General features: G+C 40.1%; 1 protein-coding gene across 3 annotated transcripts in view; it reads right to left on the minus strand.

The window, feature by feature from the left end:
• Positions 1-16,523, minus strand: part of CGNL1 (cingulin like 1) — a 114,492-nt gene that overhangs the window by 49,309 nt on the left and 48,660 nt on the right. For all 3 annotated transcript variants that reach the window (XM_074966261.1, XM_074966260.1, XM_074966259.1), the window contains exon 8: positions 15,986-16,198. In XM_074966261.1, the coding sequence (XP_074822362.1) occupies positions 15,986-16,198 (213 nt within the window). The remainder of the gene's footprint in view (positions 1-15,985; positions 16,199-16,523) is intronic.

Genomic DNA, 16,523 nt, shown 5'->3' on the forward strand with positions numbered 1-16,523 from the left:
CTGTATCTTCTAATACTATATGAACCTAAATGGTACCAACACTGGATGAAGCCCTCTCACGGTGATATCTCTGTTCAGAGAAGACTTAGATAATTTCCCCACAGAGTAGTGCAGACTGATCTGGTCAGAGGGGGAGTGGGTCGAGAGGATCAGCTACATCTCTCATTTATCATTGACCTTGCTGATAAATTTACAAAACAGACTTAATGCTGGCTGCAGAATAAGCAGGTTCTCTTACCGGGAGATAAAAATCTATGTCTGGGACGGCATGCACAGACACACACGCAGGCAGCAACAATTTACGGGGTCAAATTCTGCTCTCTGTTACAGCACGGTAAATCCAGAGTACCTTCAAATCAGCTAGCAAGTGCTTTAGTAAAAGCAAAGAGCTATTTACTGCTGGAATTATTTTTATTTAAATTAAAGACGCTAACATTGTGCCCTTTTTAGTTTTCTGTATTGTTATTTCGTTTGTTTGCTTGCATTTCTATTTGCTGCTTTGTTTTCTTCCCATGACCATTTGTCTGGCTATGCTGAAAGAACGACAAGAGACATTAGATGTGGGTTTAATCAGGCTGCAACTTTATTATAAGATGTCTGGGACTAACTCGGCAGATAAAATGTGCAGTGCAGGTGAAAACCACCATAATTCATTGGGGGGGGGGGCCGCGGGAGTGCTTTTTTCAGCCCCGCCCCCCCCCCACCTTTCCGTTCATGTCCCTCCAGTAGATCCACTGCCAGGAACCTTCAATTCCAGTCAATTTCAGGGTGGAGGGGGGAGAGCTTCCACCCGCTTCCCACCTTTTCATCCAGGTCCCTCCAGCAATTCCCTTGCTGGGACCTTACTGATCACCCCCACTCGTAGGAGGGGTTAAGATGGACTATAAAGACAAGGGGTTGGCTCCCTGCTGTACCAATCAGAGGAGTCCCCAACTGTCCCCAGCTTGCTCAATTACTAAGCACCTCTCCTTAATTCCTTTTCCAAGCCATTTATCAATTCTTTTGTGCCTTAATTTATGGAGTACCTGCACTGAACATCTGCTATACACTTAAATAAAGAGTTGTGACATATGGCCTCCCGTCCATCATGCTATGCATGAACAGAGCCCACCTGAACCTGCTGCGAGGGAAGCAAAAAATCCCCCACTGCACCTGGCCAATATGGTGGTAAGGGAAAAATTCCTTCCCAGCCCCTCTTAACGAGGCAGCAAGCATAACGCCCACAGCAGATATAGCTAATCACCCAGCATATTTGTGACCTAATTAGGGAGGGAGAGTGGATGCTGCTCAGCCTGTTTTGAGTGATGAGGGGAGGGTCCAGGCCCAGGCTGACCTTTTTAAACCCCTCATTCCGAGTGGTGAGTCATCCACCACGCTGACTGCTTTTCCAGCAGTTTTACATCTCCTCTCCTTCCCCAAGCCCGAAAGCATTGCCCTCTTCTCCTGGCCAGCCAGACAACCCTGCCCCTTCTTAAAGTACAGGGCAGTGATTTGCCTGGTCTCACATCTGCTCCCTACATATAATTCTGTTCCTCTCCCTTCCTAGTTTCACCCATACATCTTCCTTTCTGTTTGCCTTCTGTCCCATCCCTGATTGTGCCTCTTAATACCTACTTCCGTTTTACCCTTGCAAACCTTCCCTATTCATTTGCATCTTCTTCTCACTTAATACCTACTAACTAAACATCTTTCCTGCCCTGAAAAACTATATTAGGAAGTCTCATGTTTCTAAGAGTCTATAGGCCCCATAAGCAAATCAGGCTGTAGATATTTGTTAAAGAATCATATACTGCTGGGGGAGAGGGTAGATAAAGGAAGGGAGGGCAGTGGGTGTATCTGGGAAAAAGATGCTAAGGAGAAAAGACTAAAGTAACAAAATGTAAGGGGCTTCTCTAGAGTAGGGAAATTTACATGATTAACTACACTGATGTTGCCGTACCCATGCAAATGCCTTACATAACCAACTAACTACATCAGTGTAAGTTACACTGGTTCACACATCCCCTAAGAAAAGGAATACAGAGAAATAAAGGGTTAGATTAAGATGGTGCTGATTGCTTTCTCTCTTTTGCCAAATATCATTTAATTGCCAAATATAGATACAGAGGATGGTGGGAGAGGACCAAATGTTTGGAGGCATTAATAAATATGGCAGTAAATACAAGTCCACTATTAAAAAGTCAGAATTAACAAAGATTGTATCAGATGCTGCCTTTACTCTGGGCTTTTTTTTTTTTTTTTTTTTTAATTACACTGGGGAATTTGTATCTTTTTCCTGAGTTGGGATTATCCAAATTCCCCAGTGCTAGGTAATTAACAAAAAGAAAAAAGGTAGTAATTGGAGCGGCCCATTAATTTAAAAATATTAGGTAACAAGGGATTCTAAACTTACTTGTTTTCTTTACTGAAATCTATGGCTCTCTCAAACTGCACCGGTGGTTTTACTGTAGCAGCCGTGTTAAGTCTGTATCCGCAAAAAGAAAAGGAGGACTTGTGGCACCTTAGAGACTAACAAATTTATTTGTGCATAAGCTTTCGTGAGCTACAGCTCACTTCATCGAATGCATGCAGTGGAAAATATAGTGGGGAGATTTATATACACAGAGAACATGAAACAATGGGTGTTACCATACACACTGTAACAAGAGTGATCAGGTAAGGTGAGCTATTACCAGCAGGAGGGCGGGGGTAGTGGGAACCTTTTGTAGCGATAATCAAGGTGGGCCATTTCCAGCAGTTGACAAGAACGTCTGAGGAACAGTGGGTGGGTGGGGGGAAAGGGGAATAAACATGGGGAAATAGTTTTACTTTGTGTAATGACCCATCCACTCCCAGTCTTTATTCAAGCCTAAGTTAATTGTATCCAGTTTGCAAATTAATTCCAATTCAGCAGTCTCTCATTGGAGTCTGTTTTTGAAGTTTTTTTGTTGAAGAATTGCCACTTTTAGGTCAAAAAGAAAAGGAATACTTGTGGCACCTTAGAGACTAACCAATTTATTTGAGCATAAGCTTTCGTGAGCTACAGCTCACTTCATCGGATGCATACTGTGGAAAGTGTGGAAGATCTTTTTATACACACAAAGCGTGAAAAAATACCTCCCCCCACCCCACTCTCCTGCTGGGAATAGCTTATCTAAAGTGATCACTCTCCTTACAATGTGTATGATAATCAAGGTGGGCCATTTCCAGCACAAATCTGGGGTTTAACAAGAACGTCTGGGGAGAAGGGGGGGGGGTAGGAAAATGGGAAATAGGTTACCTTGCATAATGACTTAGCCACTCCCAGTCTCTATTCAAGCCTAAGTTAATTGTATCATTTTTATGGCTGATTTAGAACAACGCTTCCTCAGCTCTCGTCCCCTAACGCCCCTACTCTACTTGTGCTATATTGATGACATCTTCATCATCTGGACCCATGGAAAAGAAGCCCTTGAGGAATTCTACCATGATTTCAACAATTTCCATCCCACCGTCAACCTCAGCCTGGTCCAGTCCACACAAGAGATCCACTTCCTGGACACTACAGTGCTAATAAACGATGGTCACATAAACACCACCCTACACCGGAAACCTACTGACCGCTATTCCGACCTACATGCCTCCAGCTTTCACCCTGATCACACCACACGATCCATCGTCTACATCCAAGCTCTGCGATACAACCGCATTTGCTCCAACCCTCAGACAGAGACAAACACCTACAAGATCTCTATCAAGCATTCTTACAACTACAATACCCACCTGCGGAAGTGAAGAAACAGATTGATAGAGCCAGAAGAGTTCCCAGAAGTCACCTACTACAGGACAGGCCTAACAAAGAAAATAACAGAACGCCACTAGCCATCACCTTCAGCCCCCAACTAAAACCCCTCCAACGCATTATTAAGGATCTACAACCTATCCTGAAGGATGACCCAACACTCTCACAAATCTTGGGAGACAGGCCAGTCCTTGCCTACAGACAGCCCCCCAACCTGAAGCAAATACTCACCACCAACCACATACCACACAACAGAACCACTAACCCAGGAACCTATCCTTGCAACAAAGCCCGTTGCCAACTGTTTCCACATATCTATTGAGGGGACACCATCACAGGGCCTAATCACATCAGCCACACTATCAGAGGCTCGTTCACCTGCACATCCACCAATGTGATATATGCCATCATGTGCCAGCAATGCCCCTCTGCCATGTACATTGGTCAAACTGGACAGTCTCTACATAAAAGAATAAATGGACACAAATCAGATGTCAAGAATTATAACATTCATAAACCAGTCGGAGAACACTTCAATCTCTCTGGTCACGCGATTACAGACATGAAAGTTGCGATATTACAACAAAAAAACTTCAAATCCAGATTCCAGCGAGAGACTGCTGAATTGGAATTCATTTGCAAATTGGATACAATTAACTTAGGCTTGAATAGAGACTGGGAGTGGCTAAGTCATTATTCAAGGTAACCTATTTCCCCTTGTTTTTTCCTACCCCCACCCCAGACGTTCTTGTTAAACCCTGGATTTGTGCTGGAAATGGCCCACCTTGATTATCATACACATTGTAAGGAGAGTGGTCACTTTAGATAAGCTATTACCAACAGGAGAGTGGGTTTGGGGGGGGAGGGGGGAAGAGAAAACCTGGATTTGTGCTGGAAATGGCCCACCTTGATTATCATACACATTGTAAGGAGAGTGATCACTTTAGATAAGCTATTCCCAGCAGGAGAGTGGGGTGGGGGGAGGAATTTTTTCATGCTTTGTGTGTATAAAAAGATCTTCTACACTTTCCACAGTATGCATCCAATGAAGTGAGCTGTAGCTCACGAAAGCTTATGCTCAAATAAATTGGTTAGTCTCTAAGATGCCACAAGTACTCCTTTTTTTTTTGCGAATACAGACTAACACGGCTGTTACTCTGAAACCTGTCACTTTTAGGCCAACCGCATTTGCTCTAACCCCTCAGACAGAGACAAACACCTACAAGATCTCTATCAAGCATTCTTACAACTACAATACCCACCTGCTGAAGTGAAGAAACTGATAGAGCCAGAAGAGGACCCAGAAGTTACCTACTACAGGACAGGCCCAACAAAGAAAATAACAGAACGCCACTAGCCATCACCTTCAGCCCCCAACTAAAACCTCTCCAACGCATCATCAAGGATCTACAACCTATCCTGAAGGATGACCCATCACTCTCACAGATCTTGGGAGACAGGCCAGTCCTTGCTTACAGACAGCCCCCCAACTGGAAGTAAATACTCACCAGCAACCACACACCACACAACAGAACCACTAACCCAGGAACCTATCCTTGCAACAAAGCCCGTTGCCAACTGTTTCCACATATCTATTGAGGGGACATCATCATAGGGCCTAATCACATCAGCCACACTGTCAGAGGCTCGTTCACCTGCACATCCACCAATGTGATATATGCCATCATGTGCCAGCAATGCCCCTCTGCCATGTACATTGGCCAAACTAGACAGTCTCTACGTAGAAGAATAAATGGACACAAATCAGACCTCAAGAATTATAACAGTCAAAAACCAGTCAGAGATCACTTCAATCTCTTTGCTCACTTGATTACAGACCTAAAAGTTGCAATTGTTTAATAAAAAAACTTCAAAAACAGACTCCAATGAGAGACTGCTGAATTGGAATTAATTTGCAAACTGGATACAATTAACTTAGGCTTGAATAAAGACTGGGAGTGGATGGGTCATTACACAAAATAAAACTATTTCCCCATGTTTATTCTCCCGCCCCGCACTGCTCCTCAGACTTTCTTGTCAACTGCTGGAAATGGCCCACCTTGATTATCACTACAAAAGGTCCCCTCCCCCTCCTGCTGGTAATAGCTGACCTTACCTGATCACTCTCATTACAGTGTGTATGGTAACGCTCATTGTTTCATGTTCTCTGTGTATATAAATCTCCCCACTCTATTTTCCACTGAATGGATCCGATGAAGTGAGCTGTAGCTCACGAAAGCTTATGCTCAAATGTATTTGTTAGTCTCTAAGGTGCCACAAGTCCTCCTTTTCTTTTAGTGGTTTTATTGACTTGCACTGTTCCCTTTTTAAAGTTAGCGGCTTTTCATACATTTTCTGTTTTCTGTTTTGTATTTGCTGTTTGTGTAAATACAATTTACTCAGTTTCCTTGAGGCATCTTAACAGGAATTATTCAACAACCACAGTATGGTGAGAATGTCCTATTTGCAGCATCAATCTGAGAAATCCCATGTGAGGGAACTGCAGTTCTGTTTGCTCGTCAGACAGAAGTAATATAGCATCAACAAGTGGTGACTGCCACCATTAAACCTAATGGGTCTTCAAAATTTAGTTCATATCCTTTAAATGCTCACCCCTTTTTAGTGTGATCATCCAAAATAGGAAAAGGAACACAGAGCCTGAGTCACTGAAAATTGACAAAGGATCACATCTTGCATACCTACAATACAACATAAACTTATTAAAAAATAAATAAAAATACACCAGAGTATTAGGGCTGGCTGAAAAATTTCCATCCAAACTTATTTTCCAAGGAAAATTGGGTTTTCATTTAAACAAAAATTTCCACAAATAGGACCTGCTTCCATTGAAAATTTCAACTCTTCATCGAAAAACTAATCCCAAAACATACAATTTTAGGTTTGAACATACTGTCATGGTGCATAATAGGAGTTGTAGTTTGCGGGCCTTGTTTGTCTAGTCTCTATGAGGTGGATTCCCCAGCTGGACTGCATCTCCCATGATGCACCATAACCAGGAACTAAGATGATGCCTGGTTCTGCAAATGGGGAAATGGTGGTGCATCATGGGCGATGTAATCCAACCAGGTAGCCTGGCTCATAGAAGAGAATGTAGACCTGAGGCACCCAAATGACAACTCCCATGAGACATCAGAGTGACATTTTCAATTTGACATTTTTGGTATTCAGTCAAAATTTTTCACTTTTCATTTTTTCACTTAAAAGTTAAAATTTTCCATGGACATTTTATTCTGTGAAATTCCCTGAACCCAACTAGATCTACAGAGTACATTGCGCATGAGATATTGCATTAGTGTTCCACAGATCTGGGGACAAATACAATTTTTGCAGCTTTTACTACAATTATTCCAAATGTGTTGAATCTGCAAAGCGGTTTTGTAAACCCCACTCATATAGATATTAAAAAATTATGCTTGTGAATTGCATCCCCATTTGAATGTGAAACTAATAAGTGTATCACGGTGTGAAGTGAGAGCCATGTATTATCTGCAACCTTGTCTTCCTAGCCACCTTACTCAACATCACCCATGTGGACACTCTTACAGACCTGCATCAGGAGGATATTTCCAAGCACAATAATATTGTCGAAAATGATGCTCAAATTCCACAGGGGAAACAATAGCCTTTGCTTTCATGATGTTGTCATTCTGCCATGTGGAAAGAGGATTAAAGCAAGCAGCTTCTTTCCCCAGCTACACTAGCAGCTCACAAACTCAGTAGCAATGCTGTTACATAAGCTCAGCTGCACACCCTGCACACGCACACACTCTCACTCTCTCTCTCACACACACACTATTCTAAATCCTTAGAGCTAAATTCAGATCCAGTGCAACCGTCCACTAACACCAGGACTGAATCTAGCTTTCTGACTCTACAGTACTAATAGCACATAATAAGATGACTGCAGAAGCTCTAATGAGGTACACTCAATCTAATCATTGACAAGCATGTTGTTATTAAAAGAACATGGCAATTGTATTAACATATGCGGCTCAAAAAGGAAAAAAAATATAAACAGATCTATTTTAAACATGAAACACTGTGTATGTTGTTTGGAATGATTTTATATAACCTCCAAAACAAGGCAGTAGTTTAGTGTAAGTGGATTCAAGCCATCATACACAGAACAAATGATCAGACTTGAAAAGGAAAGGCCAAGTGTGAAAAATCAGTTCAGGACAACAAGAAAAGGTCACACCCAAAGAAAAGAATCTGTTTGCAGAGACCAAAAACATTGGAATCTTTACAAAGTTCCCATGCATTTTAATTCTGGAGAAATATCAGGTCAAATTGCAAACCTTCCACAGATGGTTTAGAGGATTAGCCAATCAGCTTTGTGGGCAATTACAGATTTTAAATGGCTGGCTCGACACTAGACATAAAGAGGAATGAAAATATCCCTGCCAAAATAAAGTGAAGATCAGATGTGAGCCTAGTTCATTGTTTTTAATATGAATTTTGAATGTGATGCTTTAAAGACACAAATATTTATTGCAAATTACTGTCCATGGTAATTAGAATGGAACTGCAATAGTATGTATCTCAACTAAAAACAGCCCAGTTCTAAAATTCCTTTGAATACAGCATGTACACAATTGTGACAAAGTTTCCCTACTGAAAAACAACAACTACACCTAAGGCTACATTTAAGCGCCTCAGCTCCACAATAAGTAGAACTCACTAATGACAGCATTGCCCTTTAAAAGTCCTCTTCTCCTGTGGGAAAATTCCTGCCTACAAGGTTCATTCAAATGAACACGAAATCCGCATTTAAAAAAAATAAATTAAAGACTAACTTCCTGCAGAAAATGAGGGACATTTAAAGGGCAGGAACATACACTGTGGTAAGTTTCTGCTGTGCTCCCTCTGGACACACAGCACATGTTCAGGGACAGATAAATATTCCCTCTCCCACTTCTACCCTGAAAACATATAGTATAAAATACTGTGGCCTTTTCTACACATAAATTTGCACCAGTATGTGTAAACTGGTTTAATTAAACCAGCACAAAAGGCTGTGTGGGTGCTTATTTCAGTTTAAGGCTTATTTTGGTGGGTTAAATTGAAATAAGAGTGTCCACCCAGCCATTTGCACCTGTTTAATTAAGAGGTAAATCGGTGCAACTCTGCATGTAGACAAGCCCTGAGTAAAGGTTACAGTTAAGAACATATAGTTTATTTTTCTTTTATCCTGCATAATAAATAGAATTATACTAGTCCCTGGACCTAGGCAAGTAGGTTGCAATGGATGACCCAGGTTACAAATACAGGGCTTGATAGTGCTTCCCTAGAAGGTGTTGGTAGTTTTACCACTGACTTCACTTGGCACAGGACTAAGACTTTTCTGGAAGTAGAGCCCTGTGTGGATACAAAATTTATGTCTGTGGATCTGCAGGGCTCTACTGGGAACCCAGACCAGGCAGCTCCTCTGGTGTGGCTGTACCACTCTCAGCCCTGCCCACTGGGGTGGGCACCAGGCTCACTGGCAGCTGTGCTCTGAAAAATCAGGTCCTACATGTCTCAAATTGGGCACCCAAAATTAGTGCATACTCTTGACCTTACTCTCTGTGCCTCAATTCCCCATCTACAACCCCTCACCTCCCAGGGGTGTTGTGAAGATAAATTAATTCATATTTGAAAAACATTCAGATATTGTACTGATAAGCACCATAAAAAAGCCCATGAGGAAATGAATAATTCTGTCTTCAGAGCATGGTTTGAACTGCGTGCAGTAAAGAAAGCCTGGGACCACATGATGAACAATGAGAAGAAAACAAAAATATGGAACAGCTGTTCACTGAGTACCATCCATGCATTGAATAAGGCAGGGGTCAAGTAGAATAAAAATGTATGTGACAATGTAATTAAAGACTATCCTAATGCATACACACAACATTTTGACCTTCCCAGAACTGATATGTTTCATTTAAGTTTGCTGAAATGACTCAAAACACTTCAAAACAATCATTTCCACATTAAGCTGCATTTTCCCATTGTGGCACATTGCCTTATGGAAGTTGTAGTTCGAGAGTCTGATGCCCTTATTCTCTCCTATGGGCCTGGCTCCCTGGCTGGGCCATATCTCCCATAATGCATCACACAACTCAGTCAGATTTAATTAGCACATTACCTAATAGGAGAGGTAGTCCTCCACGGTGTCGGGCCAATAGAAGAGAACGGAGGCCAGAACTACAACTCCCATAGACAATGTGATAGGAAAATGAAGTTTAACGTTTTGTGGTATTGGGTGGGTTCAAAATATTCCAATCTGGGGTGAGACCACCTGAAATGAAATTTCATTGCAATTTTCCTGATGGAAAAAAGAAAAATTTTCCCATAGGAAATTTTGGATTTTGCTGAAACTGCATTTTCCGACAGAAAATCGTTCTGCAAAGTTAACTCCTCTCAAGTTAGCCTACCTTCAGTGAGAGTTGCCACACGGTGAACAAACACGTGAACTGCAAAGTGATTGGATTAGCAGCAAAGAGTGAAAGTATTAGCAACTGACAAGTTGTGCTAACACGAGATGTAGCCTATACTCCTTGAAGGGCCAGCTAACTTGAGTTAAAAGCACAGCCACACTCAAGTTAAAGGTATGAGTGTGGATGGGACTCAAGTTAGGGGCAACACTCGTGTTATAACACTGTATATTTACAGTGAAAACAAGGCCCCCTAAAGTAGGATTAATTATTGAGGCAATGTCATCTAGTCATTAAAGCTCATGACTGGGAATAATGTGGTTTATTACCAATTCTCTTGCTTTTTCACTTTGTGCAAATCATTTTAACTTGCATGTAACTTTATAAAGTGCTGTTAGATCTTGGGATGAAAAGCGCCAACAAGTGCAAAATTTTATTGGATAAGTGACATATGCGGTAAAGGGGAACAGAAATATTGGGTGAAAGCAAAATGAACTATTAAGAGTACCAAACTGAAGAGAAGTAGTAATAGCAGGCAGTTATAACCACATGACAAATCTATTACAGTTCTAACTGTCATTGTTTTTATTTACGATGCACCTCTTTTCAAAAAGAAACTTGGCTGTTTTAACATATTACTGTGCTTTTGGAGGTTACTGGTTCTTAGTCACTCATTAACTAGAGCTTTAAAGGTATGTTTATCTCTGACCCCAGAGTGGTATGTGCTGCAACTACCCTGAATACTCACTACATTACAGGAGGTAAGCACATATATATATAAATAGAAGATCATACAGTATTTTCCCCTCCATTACCAACTATAATCTCTTTATCAATTGTTTTCTAATAAGTGACTACCTCAAAATAGGACAACTGAAAAACAAATGTTTTAAATAAAATCAAACCACCTGTCAGGCAGTTGAATATTTTTTCTAGCCAGGAACATTTTCACTGTTTTGTGTTATATACCCAATATCATTTTCAAAACTACTTGGATTTTCATCTGGGAAAAGGAACAAAAGATTACAGCCCAACATTCAGGTGCCTGTGTTTGTAACACCTTTGTTACACAGAACATACTAAACAAACAATTTTATTTTGTAATGTAAACAGGACTTAATACTGAGCATTTAACATTGTTACAATAGCAAGAATTAACCTCTCAAGAAATAGTTATTTCAGTATCATATTATCTTCTTAGCTATGTATCATGACATTCTCAAATTGGCTTATGCCAACAGTTTTGTCAAGGTCATAAGTAGTTGCAAAGAATATAGTAAAATATTAACTAATGTTCTAAGCTTGTACTGTAGCTGGATGAATAAGTTTCCTCTCCATCCCCATCTTACCAAACTTAACTAGGATGAGCCATAACCATTAGTTGAGAGCCACATTAAAATAAGTAAGCACACACTGCTACCCTACTGATAAAGATTTAAGGGCCTCACTGATGGCACTGTCAGACAGACATATGAAGACACAAGCATTGGACTTACTTTCAGATAATATGCCTGCAACAAAACATACAGTAGGCTAAGAGAGCCTCAAAAATAATAAATTACACTCTGTATTTTCACAGGGTGTTTACAGAAAGACTGATCCTATAATCTGTACCTTGTAGAATTTGTCTAATGACTTGCCAAGATCATTAAGTAGATTTCTAGATGTGCAAAAACTTTGTTTCATGGTGATGCACTTTGGAGATTATGAAATTCTATTACAGAGTCAGATGTTTTATGCTTTAAAGACTCAGAAAATAAATTAGTGCAGAATTTTTAGAAAAACATTCTCCAAAAGGCAAAGTTAACATGGATGCATCAATTATAATTGATACTAATTTGAAAGGTTTATTTTTAGGTTGTTTAAATTTCATACTAAACAAGTGAAAGACCCAAAGGTGCAGAGCCATTACTTTTATTTTGTCTTAGTTCAATAAAAATGTATTATCTAGAGCTATGTATTATTTCTTTTCCTTTCTTTGGCTACTTAAGTAACATAATTCCAGCCTGAATCAAATGGCATTCGGTACTTTGTAAAATGTGAATTGCAGGGGTTGAAGATTGCACCTCTGGAGTTGCTTTTTAAACAAAGCATTACATTATTCAACTTAAATAGAGACAGTGATCTCACAAGGTAGGCAGGAATTGGCCTGCTCAGTACTTAGACTAGAGACACTTCTAAGGGACAGTAGTTTTTCAAGGATATGTCTACACTACGAAATTAGGTCGATATTATAGAAGTCGACTTTTAGAAATCAATTTTATACAGTCAGTTGTGTATGTCCACACTAAGCGCAATAAGTCGGTGGAGTGCGTCCTCACTACCGTGGCTACCATCGACTTACGGAGCGGTGCACTCTGGGTAGCTATCCCACAGTTCCCGCAGTCTCTGCCGCACATTGGAATTCTGGGTTAAGCTCCCATTGCCTGATGGGGCAAAAACGTTGTTGCGGCATGACTGGGGCTCTGTTTAAAAAAAGTTTTAAAGTCTTTCTGTATAAGACTGTAAACTCTTTGGAACAGGGATTATTGTCTTCTTCCATGCTGTCTACTGCACTGAGCACACTGGTGGTTCTTAACAATTAAAAATAAGAAGGAGAAGGGGAGCCCACTGGAGATGCTGTCTATGAAAAAGTGTCATTAAAACTTACTCGACCTGCCAACGTATGGTCATTAAAGTTTCCATGGCACTTTTCATAAGAGTAGCAATGTTGTCTTGTGCTGACCAAGTTCCAACTCAGATAATTACATGCTGCCTCCCTAACCTCCAAATTGATATTGTTATCTATTGACAAAATTCTCCACCTTCTTCCCTAAACGGCTGTGTAGTGTTGTTGTGCACTGCATTCCACAGCAGAGAGGACTGAATTTCAGTGGCTGGCAAAGGGAGTCTTATTCCTTACTTCTATATCCTTGACTGTCATTAGAGAGGTGCCATTAAATCAGTATGTGTAAAATGCTATTTACCCTTGGATGGAGCAGTACTATAGAAGTGCAGAAGTATTATTAAATGGAAAACCAGTGTCTGCTCATTACGTTTTGAGAGTCTGGAAGCATTTCATTAATAAGTGAAACTATGTTCTCTGTGGCAAGTGTGACTGTCAATCAGGGACACCAAAATGAAAACTAAAGCAATGATGGGTCACAAAAGTCTGGGAGGAAGGTTGTTACAGGAAAGAAAATGAAGATCTTAATATAAAAACCATGAAAGGAAACCTTAATTCAGAACTTAAATATCATCACTCCATGGTTTACCAATGATCTGTGCCAAAACCAACCATCAAATCAATAAGCACATGTACAGAGCTGCACATGTGACAGACATCTGCCTCTGAACTCCCATCAGATTACCCTGGCTATGTTTCTAACCTGGAATGAAAGACATACAAGTGGTGTGCTGGTCATGCATTCTGTAAGAGCTCAGTACTGTACCTGCCAATCCACTTGATATCTCCAAGAGTGGACACCTTTCTATTGATCTAGGATTGCTGTAAAGATCCCCTCCTGTTTGCAGGGAAAACAGTTCCTTTTAGGGCTGGGACAAATTATAAACAACATTATTTGATACAGGGAATGTGAGGCCAGGGATGCAACATGAAAACGAACCACCCTGTATGCACACTGACGCCTATGTAGCCCAACGTACAAGATACCAGTATTCCTTCCTCCTATGTGTAAACTATTCCTACAGTATTTACACATCTGCCTGATTCATTGCATACAATAGAATGACTCTTTTCAGCAACCTTTAATGTAAACTTCCTGTATCCTGTCCTACAATGTAAATCTTTCCATGCTCTAATAATGCAAACAACACTTAAACAGGTCAACACAACTTCTCTTATATAAACTATGCTTTTCGTAGTATATGGTTGTGTATCCACCACATATTTTTGAGACTAATAAATTGTGTCATATATAAGATATGAGTAGTCAAGATATGGAAATGACCCATTACAGCAGAGTCTATCCCCCTCGAAAGGCAAGTTATAGTCTCCTGATAGATGATCTGTCAAATATACTACAACTGGTCTTAGTCAAATGTTCTTTGCGGTGTCTGGTTTTTGCTTGCTAATCATTTGAGGAATAAAAATGCTTTTAACCATTATGATAAACTGTTTTATTTAAAGAACAGAAAATCACTGAAAGTAAAAAGACAGAGCAGGAGGTGCCCTTAGAGCAATGAAAATGAATTAAGTTTCACTTTTGTACATCAGATTAAACTCACTATCAGAGTCTATGCCAGGCAAGTAAAGAATGGCTATTTATAAACTACCTCTTAGCCACAGCAACCCAGTTATAGAGCTGTTTCCCAGACTGCTTTATTGTTGTACCAAACAGACTACTCATTCATTTCCTGTCATTTGCAATTACAGCACCATAACTGAAATACAGTAAACTACTATGGAGTACCTTTGAAAGATGGTTCATCGGGGTTCAGCTGTCACAACAATTATTGTATAATAAAAAAATGATTTTAAGTGTTCCAGTTCTCTCTCTCTCTCTCTCTCTCTTTTAAAAAAAGACTAATTTACTTGAAGCAGCTCACTGTGAAGCAAATATCTCAGTATAAGCATGCAGATAAAGGAAAATAACAAATTTGGGCAGCTAGACACACTCAACAAGAGGTACTGCGCACTACAAATAAACTGATGTGTGTAAACATCTAAAAATCTCAGTTTTTAAACCATTCAAATAAATTGTATTTGTATCAGAAATAACGAATATACAGTGTCTTTTACAGCATTTTCTATAAATGTCTCTTTCCCTCACACTAGACATAAAACAGAGCCTTCTTTCAAAAGCCTATTTTCATTTTTCAGTATATTTTGGGCCAGTAATATCAAGATACCCACAAGTCACCTAGTACCAACAGGTATGCGGATCAGGTGTGTAGTTCAGAGCTAACCTGAGCATTTTTGATTGGGCCTGCAAAACTATTTTGCAGTCCCACCACTCCCTAAACATAACTGATTCCTGTCTACTATGATCAGGCTACTATGCACAGGACTGGGCGTACCATTTTGGGAAAGGTCAATGATATGTTTCATTTTGGAACTCCCATATTTAACAGACACATTTGACATAAAATGAAAGAAGGGGATATCTGAGACACCACCAGCCTCCTGCTGTAAGAACAAAATTCTAATTTTATGAAAACACTTAGAAAAAGCGTACAAAGACTCCCAGTTGCTTTGTCTTCTGAGAAGCTTCTGGAAGGATCCTCTGAAGAACAGCACCAGATTCACACTTCTCAGAAAGGCTACTGGTTAGGGTGACCAGATGTCCCATTTTTAAACAGACAGTCCCGTTTTTTGGGACTTTTTCTTATATAGGTGCCTATTACCCCCCACTCCCTGTCCCATTTTTTCACAGTTGCTATCTGGTCACCCTACTCCTGGTCCCAGAAAGGCTACCGTATTGGTCATCTTTGGTGAGCAAGAGGCACTTGACAATCTAAAGGCAACCCTCAGTGTTTCAGTCATGCCATTGGGTCTACCACACCTTTCTGTCATACACTCTCTTTCACAGTCTACAGAGAAGAAAAATTAAGCAAGTGGTAAATAATTATTTGACTTTTGGGTCAAAATTTCATCTATTGTAAATCAGCATAGCTCCACAGAAATTAGTGAAGTTACACTGATATACACCAGCTGAGGATCTAGCTCAAAACTTTAACTATTTATTGTGCTGAGGTCACAGCAGGATTTGAAAGCATATAATCCAAAAAGCCTGGCATAGGTTAATTTTTTCTCACAATGATGTATTGTCACCATTAAGCTCACCTTTGTTGCTTCTTCTAGAGCCTCTCTTAGGTTCTGAAGTTCTTTGTCATGTTGTTCTTTAAGTTTATCTATCTCCAGGTCATGGTTAGATACTTCTTCTTTTAAAGCTCCTTTTAAAGCAGTCAGTTCCCGCTCCCTTTTTCTCAATATTTCTTCTTGTTGTTCTTTTGTCATGAATATTTCTTGCAGATTCTGCTTCATTTGCATCAGCTCCTAAAAAACGTTTAGAAAATGCTCAAATTAAAACACCTCTTTTTTAGCTGGTTCTAGCAAATAGATATTGGGAAACGCATAATCAGTTTCTATACAACTATGATATTTCAGTTACAGTATATGATATAAAATATCTTCTGCTTGGTTCAGCTGTGTCATCTCAACTGGCTCTGCCGCTTCTCTCGCAGGCCTTGCTACTGTTCACGCAGAGCATAATAAATCTCCTAGATTTTTGTTGATGGCTGGGTACTGCTCTCCACATCTCTTTTCTAATCCTCCTCCATGTTTTTGTTCTTACATATTTTTGTTACTGTCACCGCCGAAA

Source organism: Natator depressus, chromosome 10, assembly GCF_965152275.1.
Source record: "Natator depressus isolate rNatDep1 chromosome 10, rNatDep2.hap1, whole genome shotgun sequence".
In the NCBI taxonomy this organism is placed as follows: domain Eukaryota; kingdom Metazoa; phylum Chordata; order Testudines; family Cheloniidae; genus Natator; species Natator depressus.